At 28.9% G+C, this 16,537-nt stretch overlaps 1 protein-coding gene across 2 annotated transcripts in view; it reads left to right on the top strand.

The window, feature by feature from the left end:
* The window catches only part of LOC100167260 (atrial natriuretic peptide receptor 1), a 72,480-nt gene extending 59,389 nt beyond the window's left edge, over nucleotides 1-13,091 (top strand). The window contains exons 12-23 of one of the 2 annotated variants that reach the window (XM_001943438.5): nucleotides 3,112-3,219; nucleotides 3,281-3,358; nucleotides 4,072-4,248; nucleotides 4,365-4,524; nucleotides 5,233-5,391; nucleotides 7,379-7,547; nucleotides 8,613-8,759; nucleotides 8,901-9,024; nucleotides 9,126-9,194; nucleotides 9,677-9,851; nucleotides 10,394-10,492; nucleotides 12,616-13,091. In XM_001943438.5, the coding sequence (XP_001943473.2) occupies nucleotides 3,112-3,219; nucleotides 3,281-3,358; nucleotides 4,072-4,248; nucleotides 4,365-4,524; nucleotides 5,233-5,391; nucleotides 7,379-7,547; nucleotides 8,613-8,759; nucleotides 8,901-9,024; nucleotides 9,126-9,194; nucleotides 9,677-9,851; nucleotides 10,394-10,492; nucleotides 12,616-12,842 (1,692 nt within the window). In that variant the 3' untranslated portion in view covers nucleotides 12,843-13,091. The remainder of the gene's footprint in view (nucleotides 1-3,111; nucleotides 3,220-3,280; nucleotides 3,359-4,071; nucleotides 4,249-4,364; nucleotides 4,525-5,232; nucleotides 5,392-7,378; nucleotides 7,548-8,612; nucleotides 8,760-8,900; nucleotides 9,025-9,125; nucleotides 9,195-9,676; nucleotides 9,852-10,393; nucleotides 10,493-12,615) is intronic. The other variant, XM_016805327.2, reaches the window with a different exon arrangement.
* The last annotated feature ends 3,446 nt before the right edge of the window (nucleotides 13,092-16,537 follow it).

Raw genomic sequence — 16,537 nt, forward strand, 5'->3', positions numbered from 1 at the left:
TCGAGTTTGTGTATTGACTTTTTTAGTTGGTAGTTTGGTATCTACCTATTGATTGTAAATATGTTTAAAACATATATTTTTTCTCTTTAAACGTGTTTAAATAACAACAACAAAATAATGGAATAATTGTTTGTTTAAAAAAAAAAAAAAAACCAAATTAATTAATAAAAAATAAAAATAAAACTGTTTTTTTTCCAAAGTCTGGTTAAACTTATTTTAATTTCTTGCTGATTAGTTTATACATTGTATTATTTTATTTTAATATGGTTATCATCAATATTGTTTGTGCAATTATTACATTCTCTTCTGTAATTTTGTTATTTCATAGAAGGAATTAAATGCAATAAAATGTGTTCATGCATTATGTAAATGTATTTTGGATAGTTTTTATATTTTAATTATTCATTGTTTTTTGCACAATCCATCATCCATCGTTATTTTTAAGAATATAACAATAATTTCTAATCTAGGTTCTTTTTTCTAAGTTAAATAATTTTTATACTGTATTTTGTAAATCTTGATGATGTCGGTGAAAATTAAAAACAAAAATAAAAAAATGTGTTTTAAATTCACATTCTTGGACTTATGATTTTATAAAGTTACTTTTTATCAACATCAAAAATTAATTATTTACTTTATTTAATTAGTTTTTATTTTGAACTTAATTAGGTAACTTAAATTCATGTTAATGTTAATATAAAATTTTAGACTACTCACGGTACTTTTTCTAGCATTCTACATAATATAACAAGTATCTAAATTCTTAAAATTCTAGCCATGATAAATTCTTTTACTATGTTAAGGTGTTTAACTACCTAATTTATCAAATCCCTACTTATACAAATATTTTATCCGCGAATAACCCAATTACTTTATGTAAACCATAATATAAAGAAATATAAAGGTATCCAAGAATATTCTCTCAGCAGATATATTGTTATAATTAATTATAATTATTGATCAACTTCAAACTAAATTACACATCACAGAACAGCGGTCAACAATTAAAATTTTTAAAGGGCCGCGTTAGGAATTTGGGAAGTTATTGGAGATTACCAAAATTCAATGTACAATGTACATATTTGACCAAAGAAAGTAAAATCGAAATAAAAAAAATCGAATAAAAACCTCGTTTAATTCACTATAAAAATAATAATTTAAAAAAGCAGGTAAGTGGATGTCGCTCTGTTCACTGCTGTACAGTAGATTAGAAGTAGGTTATTGTATAATGATTGTATTAGACTTAAATTCAATGATAAAATATCATTGTATAAGAAAAACGATTCTGAGCGGAGACGGTTTGTCAGTCTGGATATTTTATATTTTGATATTATTTATTTTATCATGTAAGTTAAATTAATATTAAAATATTATAATTTTTTATTCGTTTCTATGGTGATGAACAAAGCGTTAGAAATTAAAATCCCATTTTTAGCGTTTTTTCGTAATTTTCCGGTGGTTTTTTCCGTGGCATTAAATAACTATTGAGAAAATCGAAAAATGACCTCTTTAAAGTACCATCTTGATCCAATTTGCTAAAAGATAAGGTGCTATATGTTGAAATCGAAACACTCTTTCTGGAAGAAATTTTGTATACAGGATATAAAAAGAAAAAAAATAATAATAATAAAAATAATAAACACCATTGTAAAAACAATACGGCTTCCTCGCTCCGCTCAGAATCTAAAATACATTTTTTTCACTCGACAAAAAAAATTGTCAGGTACAAGCCTGGATTAACACCGAGCTAAAGGGGCTATAACAATTAACGGGGCACCATATTAAATGAAGACTCCAGTGTTTTCATGTTGTACCTTTCCAAAAAAAATATTAACAATATAAAATTATACCTGTGGATGTGATAATATAATGCAAAATATTTAATTCCAAGACGGGCACGTAGCTAGGGGGTGGACAAAATATCCAAGGCTCAAATAATTGAGTAGAAAAGGTTAAAACCTATTTTAAAATTTATATTATGATATTTTTTATTATTACATAATTATTATCTTTGACGCCGTGTTCTCACGATGATTGTAAAATATATTATGAATTTAACAGCTTGTAATATTCATCGCATCAGACGCAATTCGATTTGCGAACCACAATATGGTCAAATTGTCAGAACTTAAAATAGAAATCGTTCATATATACTTGTCGTATTCGTCGTGTTAACGTAGGACACAATCACAATTTATCACAATCACTCTATTAATTATTATAAAGTCGCGTGCACCCGCAATCCGCATTCCTCCTATATCAGTAATTCGGCATTTCCCATCACAGCATCATTACTTGGTGTGGATACCACGGTAATTATTATGCGTATTATAGTATGCATAAGTATATCTATACGCACCTAGTAGCACCTAGAAGCATTGATTATAAATACTTTTCATTGATTTCCTAAACAAATAGTGGTATGATGATATTATAATATATTATAGGTATAATCGTATAGAGTACAATTATTTATTGTATTAAAACTGCGAAAGTGTGTGCGGGCCTTCGTATAATATTATTTTTACTTGTTATTGTTAAATTGTTTACTTTTAATTTAACATGTGATATTGAACAGTGACTTTTATTGTGTTTGTTTCTGTATTATTTTCTTCTTTACCGATACTTATGGGGGAGAGGGGAGTAAATGTTGGCCATTAAGAGAAATGTTTTCGATAATTAGCTGGTCACCCTAATTGTGTAATCCTAGCTACGTGCCTGCCAAGACAAACTATGATTGATATCGGAAAATAAAGGGGTGCCTAAACTCTTAATCCGACCCTGGCCAGGTAGCTATTAGGTTTGTAGAGGTGTACGCCGCAGTATACCATTTGGAGATTCCCTGTCATAGAAGCTGAGCTAACATATACGTATTATTTTATAAAATGTTTGTGTAGGTATATTATGTAGGATTTAGTGTGATTTTAAAACCTTCGTGTCGATACATATTACACGTGATGGTCGTTTGTCGCTGATGGAAAAAATAATAAAACATTCTAATCAGCATTATTACGAAAAGCTGTCCGTTTATAAGACCACTGCGGTGTTTTTCTTATTATTTTAAAAGCCTTGTCGTGTATCGTGTTAACCTTTCCAATTATTTCCGGATAGATATTCGAACCGGCGTTGCAAGAGAAATTAATCTGTCGGCGAAGGTCTGACACTTCAAACTCATCGTTGCCACCGGCACAAGTATACACCACAGTCGGTATTTACAAGGTAAACAAAAACCAATTTTCAAAATGATTTCTCTTAATATTTTATATTCTTGTTATTGCAGGGATCTAGGGTGGCGATAAAGAAAGTCGTTAAGAAAAAAGTCGACTTGAACAAAAAACTTTTATGGGAAATTAAACAAGTAAGTAAATTAATTATAATTTACATATACACTACCGTCAAATAATTTTAATTGTTCTCAAGAGCATCCCTTAAAACGTGCATTGAATGAGTCTGCTAACTAAAATCTGTATTTAATTTGTAGAAGTGTTTCGTTTCATTAATGTAATTTATTTTAAAATAAATTTTGATCAACAGATGTACTTACCAATTAAAACTATCAAGAATGGTATGAAAGTAAAATATAAATCAATACCTATAGGTATAGTGTCCACAGACTGTAAATAATTAATAAAGTTTATAATTTAACAATAAAAGTAATAAAAAATATTCTAACAATTTTAATACAATATTATTATATAACGTTAATGTTACATTACTTATACAAATATTATTTGTTACCTACCTTAGCTCCGTATTAACTAATTACATGTTACAGCAATTAATGTAATGAAATTTTTTTTTTATTATTATTAATACAAGACCTTTACTACATTGGTCATTGGCCGCTAATAATTACATGTGGGTTTTTAGTACCTACATGTACAATGTACTGATATAATGATTATTTTGTTTCATTTGGTTTGATTTTAAATTCAATTGAATAACAGTTTGTGATTTCAATAATTTTCATATCCTCTAATTAAAATTTTATGGCTAGTTTTTAGGATCCATGGATTAGATCTTAAAACACATTTTTTAGATAAAATTAAATTTGGTTAAATTTTGAAATAGGTACGCGACGTAACACATGAAAATACAGTACGTTTCATTGGCGCGTGTATTCATTGTCCTACAGTGCTTATACTTACTGAATATTGCCCAAAAGGGAGTCTAAAAGATGTCCTGGAAAACGACGCTCTAAGGTTGGATTGGAACTTTAGAATGTCACTGATACACGACATTGTCAAGGTACCTATTACATCACGAAGGGCATCAAACATTATTTCTAATAATATATTGACTTAATATGATTTTTATAAATTATTGCATCGCACTGATAATTTTCTTGATCTTGGCTGTTACAGGGTATGGCATTTTTACACAGTTGTGAAGTGGGTGTACATGGAAAACTACGATCCAGCAATTGCCTAATCGATGGACGATTCGTACTTAAGTTGTCCAACTTTGGGCTACGAACGCTCACTACACCTTCAGAAGTTATACACGATAGTGTTTACTACCACAGTAAGCTGGATTGAGGAATTTAAAATGAAAAAAAAAGGTCGGGAATAAAGAATCATGTCATGTTATGTTATACCATAAACATGTTTTCTTTAAACAGTGTCATTTTTATTTAAAATTAATTATTTAAAAAAAAAAATGTATTAGGTCTAATAAAATATAATTTATCTATAATAATATCGTGGAACGTCGTGATAATATAATATTTTTAATTTTTAACTAAACAAAGTTAAAAAAAAAAAAAGAAGACCTTTGATTATATTACAATAATATTGTAAAAAAAGTTTCAAAAGACAAAGATAAAAATCTTGTGGACATTAAAATTTATAAAAAAATAATTGGTAAAATATTTATATGTTTAAGATGAATTTAAACATACAATTGAATTAAGTATTTTAAGTATTTTTTAAGTTAACATTTTCATTTATTTGATATCATATCCATCAAAAACGATGTTTAACTAAAAAGTTGTTGATAGTATAATTTTAATTTTGGCAGTGTTCGACAATAATTGTTTAAGTTCTATTTGAAAGACTGAAAACATTTAAAATCAATTTCTATAATTATAAAATTGAATTACCTATATGATCTACCTATAATATATATCTGTGATTATTAAGGCATCACATTGTTATTTTTTTAACTCAACGGATTTAAAGTAAACATTTAAATTGTATTAATTAATTATACACATTATTTTATTTCTGTAAGAACTATTGTGGGTAGCTCCAGAACTTCTTTCCGAACAAACTAGTAACTTAATACCAGCTACCCAAAAAGGAGACGTTTACAGTTTTGCTATTGTCTTGGAAGAAATAGTTGTACGTGGTGGACCTTACGAGTTTGTCAAAAACGACTTAACAACACAAGGTAAACTTTAAAAACATATAATACTTGCGACATGCTTACATAAATTTAAAAAATATTGATAGATTGATGATTGAAAACCTCTAAAATTCTCTATTCTTTTTTAATTGAGGAAGACAATATAGTGTCTGTTAGTTTATGTTAGTTGAAGTACAATTTATTACCTATATTAATATACTTTTTGTGTTTTATAAATTTAAATTAAAGTTATATTTTCATAAAATTTTTATGTTTAATCAGTAAGATGATCATACCAAGTGATTGAATAGTTCTTAGAAAATTCTCATATTTTTCTTATACCTCAGCGTACTGATGACTGATTTATAACTAATAATATATAAATAATAGTAGGTACCTATACGTAAATTCATCGTAAATAATTCACCGCACGACAATCAATCGCAATCAATTTAGTATTTTACCGAATGAAAATTGATCACAAAGACCAATTTATCGTAAAATGATTGATCGTAAATCGCAGATCACAATATATATTATCGTATCTGAGTTCACACGATGAACAATTTGTTCAATGAAAAGCATCGTCAGTAGAAATGAATCGGTCATAATGAAAATTTTAACTGACACATGTGAACCCTAATCGCTATTTTTCGTTGTTCGTATGACTTTCTATAGTATATTATCTGAAATCTTTTTTGTAATGTGATGACGTGATAATGGTATATGTATTCAGACATTAATGACATTGCAAAGAATTTCAAATATTGCAAGCTAATAAGTTTTAAGTAATACAATATAGATATGTAATAATGTACTAGGTATTGTAAGTTGATAGGTTTAATTTTTTTTATCGTTATAATTTTATATAATATTATGTAGGTAATTTGTCTTAATTTTGTGTTGTTATTTATGTTTATTTTAATGTAATGTTTCACGTTTGTATTATTTTTGTTTCAATATTTCATTAATTATACATTGTATACCTATATTAATTTTAAAATACTGCGTTAGGTATACTACCCTACACTATTATAACTGTTATTACAATGAACTAGGTATCTAGTGAATAGGGATCTATAATTTGCGATGAATAAATTGTCGTGAGATAAATTATTTACGATGAAAAGCCGGGATCGTGGACACAAACATATTTATATAGGTTCATATTGAAACATCATAATATACCAATAATCAATATCACTATGACTAACTACAGCTAGTGAGTTCCGCTTGATATTGTGATCACATTGTTTATGGTAATTTTGATTTTATTTACCAATGTATTCTAATAATAATATTCCATACAACGTATAATAATAAATGGAAAGAAGCTAACAATAATTGATTGTGCTTGAATATCGCATAATTTAAATTTTTTGCTATTGCCTCAAAAATAAAACACGTCATACATAGGTATTAGAGATTTGTATTTCGTAGTGAAATTAAATTATGATATCTACAGTTATATTATATATGGAGCAACCGAAAGCTTCCAATGTGACGTTTATTTGACACATGTCACGTTATGATACAACTATATGTTGTATTATGATTATAATCAGCACTGAGTTCCACTTTTAAAGCCATAAAAGCTATAAAAGTGATTAAATTATCCGTTACACAGTGATTCTTGAAATGGTGTTTGAGTGGTTTACACACCATTACAAGGTTAGTTTAAAATGACAAACATATGATTGTTAATAATTGTTAATGATTGTTAATAATTAATATTGATTGTTTATGATTTATATAAGTACTCGTATGAGCAAAAGTTTTTTTTGTTGATTCGATTAAGGTTAATTCTATTACCCAGTGATCGCATTAAGTGGAATTCACTGCATTTTATACTATTCGACCATTATCATTTAATTTTTTTTAAGCCGTTGAATTAAACTGTTATCGAACATCAAACACGATGTAGCTAATGCGAATAATTATACAATATTACGAGCGAGTTATTATTGCTTGTTGTTTTTAAAAAATATTAATTTCGTGATAATAATATTATTCGTTACTAATATGGCGGTAGAAATTTTGGAAAGAGTCGGGTTGCGTGAAGAACCATATTTCCGTCCCGACATATCTGGACACGATTGCCCGGAACCATTGTCCGAACTTATACAGAGATGTTGGAATGACGTTCCCGAAGAGAGACCCGGCTTCGACATCATGCGAAGTATCGTCCGACAGATCACGAGGTAACAATAATATTATATTATCTCACTTTACAACGTATAAATTCTACGTAAGTGATGACGAACGTCTGTTATTAATTGTTCGCTATATATACTTACCTATTTATATTTGTGCCTATTCGAGTTGTCACAGGTAGGTTGTATAATATTATACACGACTACGTCTGTATATTCGTTAAGGATTCGTAATATTGTGGTTTCCTGTTCACAGGAAACAAACTTTTATGTGCCTTGTACTAACTGCTGCAGGTATTTATTTGCAGAACCACGACTCTGCCCAATGTAAATGTCGGAAATTTTACGAACACATTTTCTACGCGAGTGCCACGAATTCCTAGCAAAATAATAAACATAAAGCCAGACAGTTATTTACTAGACCGGTAAGAGAACGGGAAAAACAATCCGTCAAAACGATGTTGAAAAGGAGAAAACCACGGACTTATCTGTACGTGTTATGAGACCGGAAACTATAGGAAAGAGACAAACAGCGAAAGTCACCTATATATATATCATATACAAGAACCCGTTCCCACATTAAATATTGTGACCTACAAGTGGTTTAAGAAGTATATATAGGTTAAAGTTGAACGTGGAAAAAGAGGAAAGCTATAGAATTCAATATTTACCGTCTTCCGAGTCTTAGATCAATAATTGTTGTATAGATCAGAATATATCAATAATGAAAAAATAAGTAAATATATATGTATATATATAATATGTTATTTTAAGTTATCAAGAAAACACCGTGTGAGCTACGGAAAATGTTAGAACAACATTTCTTTAGATAGCCAAGTTGACATGATATTTAAAACATTGCAGTAAAAAGTAAAACTACATTAATCTTAACAAAAAGACACAGGATACCACAAGTTATGAATTCTAATAATCTTATTTAAAGTCATAATTAACTACCTACTTAGTTTAAAAGAAATATTTATTCATCAACAAACACACGCTTGATATTATATACCTATAATATTGTGTAATATTTACTTTAATGTCCGAGTATTATACAATATAATAGTTATATAATAGTGCAAATTTCTCAATGAAACAATTTAATTACAGGGGATATTGCGAAAATTTAATGGATGACTTGGTGCTGAGAATGGAACAGTACGCAAATAACTTGGAAGCCCTGGTCGAAGAGAAAACCGACCAGTTGAGCCAAGAAAAACGTCGATCAGAAGAGTTGTTATTTCAAGTATTACCCAGGTCATATAAATTGCTATGATATTGCTACTTATTTAGCATTGATAATTAATTGTTTGAAAATTATAATATTATATTACCACATGCAATATTACTCTCGAGAATTTTGATCGTATAACTCTTTGAATATTTTTGTTTTTCCAGACCAGTTGCTCAACAACTGATGGCCGGCGAAATGGTCAAGCCCGAACAATTTGAAAACGTCACCGTGTACTTTAGCGATATCGTTGGCTTCACCGTCCTTTGTGCTCAGAGTTCTCCGATGCAGGTACTTAATTGATGTTGTACTATTGAAATAAATGTCTCCTGCTGCAACAGGTTATATTATTATATCAACCATCTCTTGTGTTTTATTATTTCGACTTTCAGGTGGTAAACCTTTTAAACGATTTGTACAGCACGTTCGACCGGATCATTGGGTTCTACGACGTTTATAAGGTACTGCGCGAGAAAATAGTAATATTTTAATGATATAATCTACTAGGTACAAATTATTAATGTTACAGTCAGAACATGATACAAATATTAATGTTGACCACAAGCGTTTCGTTTTCATTTATAATATTTTATTACCTATCTAGGTACCTAACTCATTTAAATCACTTAGTATGTGTGAATATAATCAAAATTGTTTTATTATTATTCTAAACGCTTTTCGTACAGTGGAATTTAGTACAGTAGCCTGTACGTGACGTAGGTACCTACAGACTTTTCGCATACTATATCGCTCCATTAGCGGAACCACTTCATAATATTATTTTGTCTCCGCGTAAAAAAATATTACCTCCACGGACAACACTATAAGCGCAGAATGCTAAGCCTGCCACGTGCTTTCGCGTACTGCAATAATAATAATAATATTATGTAAATAGCGCACGCCGCGCCGATCCATAACAAATAACTTGAAATTTGATTGTCAGGTCGAAACAATCGGGGACGCTTATATGGTTGTTTCTGGATTACCAGAGAGAAACGGCGACAACCACGCCAAAGAAATCGCACTCATGTCTTTAGCTATTCTAGACGCCGTCCAAATGTTCACGATCCAACATAAGCCCGATGCTCAACTCAAAGTTCGAATCGGAATTCATACAGGTATGGACTACGATAATTTATACACTTGCTGGATATTCATATTTAAAACCATTTATTATTTCATCTCAAAAAATACCATACAAAAAGTCAGGTCATGTTAGTTTTTTTTTTCATTAATTAATCGACTAAATTACGGGTTGTACAATAATTTTACTGTTATGATTTTATAATGATTACAGCTCCATTGATTTAAATCAACAAAATAAGTTCTAAGAAATTAAACTGTACAACAATATTAACATTAAAATATTAAATATGTGCTAAAATAAATAACATAATATTTTGGAAGGAACACTATAAGTACCCTAGCTTATTATAATATAATATTATAATAGTCGTTAAATTGCATTGTACTATATTATTATGGTTTAAAAACAGTTATATTTTAGCAACGATTCATTATTTTGTATTACCGTCATTATTAATTATAACAATGATTTCCCCTTTTAAATTTATTTTTAAGAAAATGTATGTATCTTAAATTTTAATAGTAGGTATTTATTAATTTTATGATTTCATTTACTTTTGGGGACATTTTTTAGGGCCCGTGTGCGCCGGCGTTGTTGGCCAAAAAATGCCGCACTACTGTCTTTTTGGGGACACCGTTAACACCGCATCCAGAATGGAGTCGACTGGAGAACGTGAGTACAATATTATATTATTGTTGTATTGATGAATAATATTGTCTGAATAGAACAAAGAGTGAAATACGATTATTTCTAACGAATCATGTATACTCAGTGCACTGTCAAAATACCTACGCTTATCTCGCATAATGTAGTGTCACTATTATATTATATTATACTATATTATATTATATTATAATAGTGACACCACTTTTCTCCACAAAAGGTCAATTATATTTTATTTTCAATCAAAACCTATTTATAAAAAAACTTTTTTTTTACTTCTGACGAATAGTTATGAAGACATTAAACTAAATAATCTTAACCTTTACCTATAATATGTTTTAATGTTATATTATCATCTAATATCAATTATACCTTAGATAGTATACATAATACCAAATACCTACATACATACTATCAAAACTTCTACTTTGATGAAGACGTAATATTTTGTATGCACTATGCCGTGCGTATTATTCGCTTACAGTATTGTGCACCGACTCACTCAACTGATAGAATTATGGAATTATATTTAAGATATTAGATCAAAATAGTTTATTCGTGAGAGTATCGTTATACATTTATATTTTTATTTTCCCTTAAGTACAAATGGCGCTGAGACCTGATGCTACACAACAATCCTAATCCAAAAAAATAAAAATGAATTTATAAAAGACGAAAGTGTCATCAATGTGTGGCTCCTTCAAATAAGTTGTTCAAGTTTTCTTTTAATTTTTATTTTTCCGCCTCGTATAGATTGTGTATTATTAATAAAAATTAAAAAACAAAATATCTTATCATATTTATAGTCACAGGGTAGATACTTTTGTATTTATACATCTGATCTCTTTAATACCTACGTGTTTAATATTTCCATTACCGATTAAATAATACTGCATTTTTATAACTTTACTATGCAATGAATTCACGCGTATTTGAATAATTAAAAGAAATTGCTAAATGCTAACGCAACGATTACTTCGGCCCATAAGTACAAAGCTAGTACCTAACATAACCGTTAGATCCATTATTGGTGCTAAAATGTTTGCAGGCCATTTTTAAACCATTAACAGGCCATTACCATATACTTTTTACTTATATTTTTCTTATTTTTCATTAGCTAATTAAATTTAACAAGATAAAATACTTTTTATAACAAATTTTGTATTTATAAATAAAACATTAACATGAATTATCAGAAAACAAGTTAAAACCGAATTATATATTTATATAAGTGCTTAGTGATATTTTGATAGAAGTTATTATAAAGTATTAATTTTTCTAATTTTTTGTTTTGACGATTTAATGATAAGGACTTTTGGTTCGTGCCTCGTGAGTCATGATTGTAATTTATTAGTACAAACCATGGTTAAAATCACGGTATATTCTAGCACGGTATATAATATACCGTGGTTAAAATATACAGGTAATTGCATATCGTCTCGAATTGTTATCATCAGTAACAAAAGGGCTGTGAAAAGGGATATCACAAATATCAATGTTTCTTATCACCAAAAATACGCTGACAAAAGCTAACAAATTCAAAATTCCGCGCATACATACTTGATTATTATTGGCTCCCTTTACGCTGCCATTTTTGTTTTTATCATACAATATTTGATTGAGAAGGGGTATATGTGCAATTACCTTGTATATTTCAACCATGGTACAAACCACGGTTTTAGATAAAACAGTCTATGATAGTATAAAGTAATAGTTAGTACTTACCATAATACCATACAACTTGCATAGCCGCATAGGTATGACGTCTATAAGTACAAACTACAAACATTTGTTGAGTTGTGTTATGTACAAACTTTAATAAATATTACTTTTATCGTTTTCACTTAGTACTTGGTAGTTGCACAATACTTTCAATTTTTGGACATGCAGACCACAACAAAAATGTATTTCAAAAGTAAAAAAAAATACGAAATAACTACTTAGTATCATATTTAAAACACATTTTGCCACTTTGGTTTTATATTTAGAAGTCCAAAGAAGTTGTTTTACAAAAAAATAGTGTGAATGTACACCCTGATCCCCCTGCCAACAAAAAAGATAACCGCCAATTATACATAAAAACATAATAATATGCACAATATGATTTTTTAAATTCAAATTATATTTTACAGCATTGAGAATTCACGTGAGCTGGGCCACCAAACACATACTGGACACGTTTCAAACATTCAAGTTAGAGCTGAGAGGTGACGTGGAACTAAAGGGTAAAGGAGCGGTGGTCACCTACTGGTTAGTCGGCTGCACCGAACAAGACCCGAGACCACCGACACCGATTAGCACCGATACGTTGGACCCCAACAACCCTTACCCCTTGATATTCCCTGAGTTGAGCAAATAGTTACTATATACTTATAAATATATTAATATTCTACACAAAATTAATAATAATAATAAAAGTGTAAATTATGTTACTGTCACCGTAAGTGCGATAACACCGAGGTTATTATACTCAAAACATTTTACAGTGCATTTACCTACGCAGAATTACTAAATGTCATTAAATCGTTTTATTTGTTCAACCCTGAAATTGTAATAATTAATTTATTAATTACACAGTATAGAAAATACAAAAGCTTTAAATTAATAATAATTATTATCTGTAATGTTGTTCGCCTTTTGAATGTATTTTATGAAATATTAATCGATTTCCATTTAATGAAAGTTCTATATTATATTATAAATTATAATATAACACAATACACATCGATGTGGCAAATGGATTATGACATCAGCAATCAGCGTAAATGTTTCACAGTCAACTATCGGTAACTCGAAGTTCAATGACAACGAAAAAAAATATAATTCAAAATGTCGAGGTATCCAAATCCAATTAATAGTGTTATGGCGTTTGAAGGAGAATTTTTTACACTCCAGATATCAAGGTTCTAATTACTAACAGTCGACTGACATACTGTATAATATGTTTTTTAAGTTATATTATATAATATTATATAATAACTCGATCTAATTATTTGTGTACAAGTGTATAAATCAATGGAAATCTTCTGTTAACTTAAGTGGCTGCCTATTAGGTACCCTAGTGGTGATCAAACGGGGAGGGGGATAGATCCCCCATGACATTTTTTTCAACGTTTAAGATCTGATAAACATAAATCATATATTTAATAATCAAATAGTGCATGTCCAAAAATCAGCCCCCCTCCCACCCCCCATTGACAAAAATCATTTGATAGCCACTGAGGTACCCACGAGGACAACATAATGCAGTTATGCAGTCGTTCGATTAGGTACTAATAGTCAGAAACAACCGATTGCAAATTTTTTGTGCTTAGATTACGCTTCAAGTTTTGTGCGCGAGTGTTTAGCTAGAAAATGTTGCAAAAAATGACAAAAATCAAAAACAATTTACGAATATACGGTACCTATACCACTGATGGAGTAAAATATATTTTATATATAGGTGGTAAATGATATACAAATAATATAAATTGTATAACAATCGACGTGTGAATGTAAAAAACAAACCTAATGCGTCCTAAATGTTGCGACGGGGCAATAGGATGAACATAAATATATGAAAATGTCAAATAATATCAAGATAAACAAATTTATTATACTTTAATTGTTGTTGATCGATGGATGTTTAGTGACATTGATAGGTATTTAATATTATTGTTTTTAAATCGTTACACACAGTTGTACTACACCTACAATATTTATATTTTGAACAGAATATGTTTTTAAAATCGAATGTAAGGCTTTAATCTATCTGATTTAAATCGAAATATTTTTGATCTATTTTTGTTTTCTGCTCTATTTTTATAGTAATGTATTATTATAACTTCATAAATCATATCATGAACCGATCATAAATATTCATACACATTTATATATCATTTATATTTGCTTTATAAAAAGAACATTTAACTTCATTCAATAATTTCAAAATTATAATAACAAGGTGAAAAAAAGAACTCCAAAAATCTAGAAATCAAACTATCTTGCAAATACGTCATATATGACGCAATTTTAAAAGTTGTACAATACCTCCCGTGGAGTTCAGTGTATGTTACAAAAATGAAATTTTTCAGGGGAGATAAATAACTGTATATAGACCATTTTTATTTTCTTCATACTTGAATAGGTTATAATTGAAAATATAAAACGAAAAACGTGTACAATATTTAAGGTGTAATATTTAAGTTTTTTACGCATTGACTAATAGATACTGATTATGTTATTATAGATGTAACTTACGCCGATTTCAACAAACGTACATACATAAACGCTTTCTTGCAATCAATTTTCGGAGTTCTTAATGTACGTTTATTCATATACATAATGTAGCACAATGTGTTCGCAACACAGAGTTTTATTAATTAATAAAACGGTTTTTGAAAATATTGTAACATACATCAATCTCCACGAGAGGTATTTTAGCAATATATAATTGTTCAATGAAATAAATCATTGCTTCGTTTGGGTTAGGTAATCGAATCAGTAACTTTAGATGTTTCTGGAAACATTAAGCATTATTATTAAAAAAAATTATATACTTTCATCAGACTAGCTAGCCACTCAACTGGAACATATCATTTTCAACGTAATTCAATGGGAAAACTTTGTATTTTATTTCTTAGAATATCCATACGCATACATATTACATATATAGTGATTGTTAAAAGTATAGGTAAATACTTAAAATTGTAAGGATTTTTTTTTTACTTTAAAGCGGAATACTGACTTTTAGAATAGAAACGCACTGTAATTTGTTCTTTATACTCGTACAAGGGTTGTATATTTGTTTATATAGTTTATAGTTAGTCTCGCAAATTTCAATTCGATTATTCTAATGCTCAATTCTCACATATTTAGGTATACAATATTAAACTTTAGCTAACATATTCATATATTATGTTATTTATATTTTTTGTTTGAACGGACGTGTATATAAATATATCCTATAGGCAGTCTTGGGTAGTATTCCGAATATAGTATTCAGAATACTGTATTCCGAATACTTTTAAAATACTATTTCCAAAAGTATTTTGTGATGTATTCTGAATACTTTATTCAGAATACTTTTACAGTGTGAAAATTAAATTGTTTGATTTGCATTTTATTCCCTTCCATTTGATTTTAAAAAAAAAATATAAAATTTATATTTTATGAGTTGGACATTTGAAATCAATAATATCTATTAATATCATACAATATTATAATTATAACTGGTATCGTTTCATATATTTATCAAAAATATTTTTAAATATTCGGAATACTTTTATAGTATTCCAAATACTTTATTCGTGATATTATATTTATCTTATCAAGTATTTGAATACATATTCGGAATACTATTTTTCATAAGTATTCGAGTATTTATTCTAAATACTTTTCAAAAGTATTTTACCCAAGACTGCATGTGATCACTTTCACTTATTGTCTATATGGCACATATTTACATGCTACAGTATAATACGTCGTTCGCATACTTGTTAAATATTTGAATATTATTATTTAAATACTAATAAATTGATAGATATACACTTTGACATGGATATATTAAGTTACTTACCTACATGAGTTGGCCCAGCCATCCGTATTCTGTCTGTAATTCACAAACTCTGAAAGTTGGAGTCACATAAAACTTACAAAATATTTTTATTATAGATCGGGGTCTCATTGATTTAAATGTCTTTTGTACCTCAGTCTGATACTGATGGCCGAACTTTCAAAGTGATGAGATTATTCCGTAGTATGCGTAGTATCGAGTACATATATGCATAAAAGCCCTAAATTCAATCAAAACATGTGTATATAATTTTAAATACCTACAGCAGATATTTGCCTAAAATTTAACACAATTGATTTCTGGTGAAAGGCCATGACTTCTAAACAATCGATTATTATTATAGTGTGAATACGTTGACTTATACATAGCTGTTTAATTATATAACCGAATGTTCGTGGTGATTTAAAACCACAAACATTTGCTATGTGTGAAACCACCCTAAGTGTTATAGACTTAGAGTGCCATAACACGTTATTCGGGCGTTAGATCAAATTTTAATC

This window comes from Acyrthosiphon pisum, chromosome A1 (assembly GCF_005508785.2).
Source record: "Acyrthosiphon pisum isolate AL4f chromosome A1, pea_aphid_22Mar2018_4r6ur, whole genome shotgun sequence".
NCBI lineage: Eukaryota > Metazoa > Arthropoda > Insecta > Hemiptera > Aphididae > Acyrthosiphon > Acyrthosiphon pisum.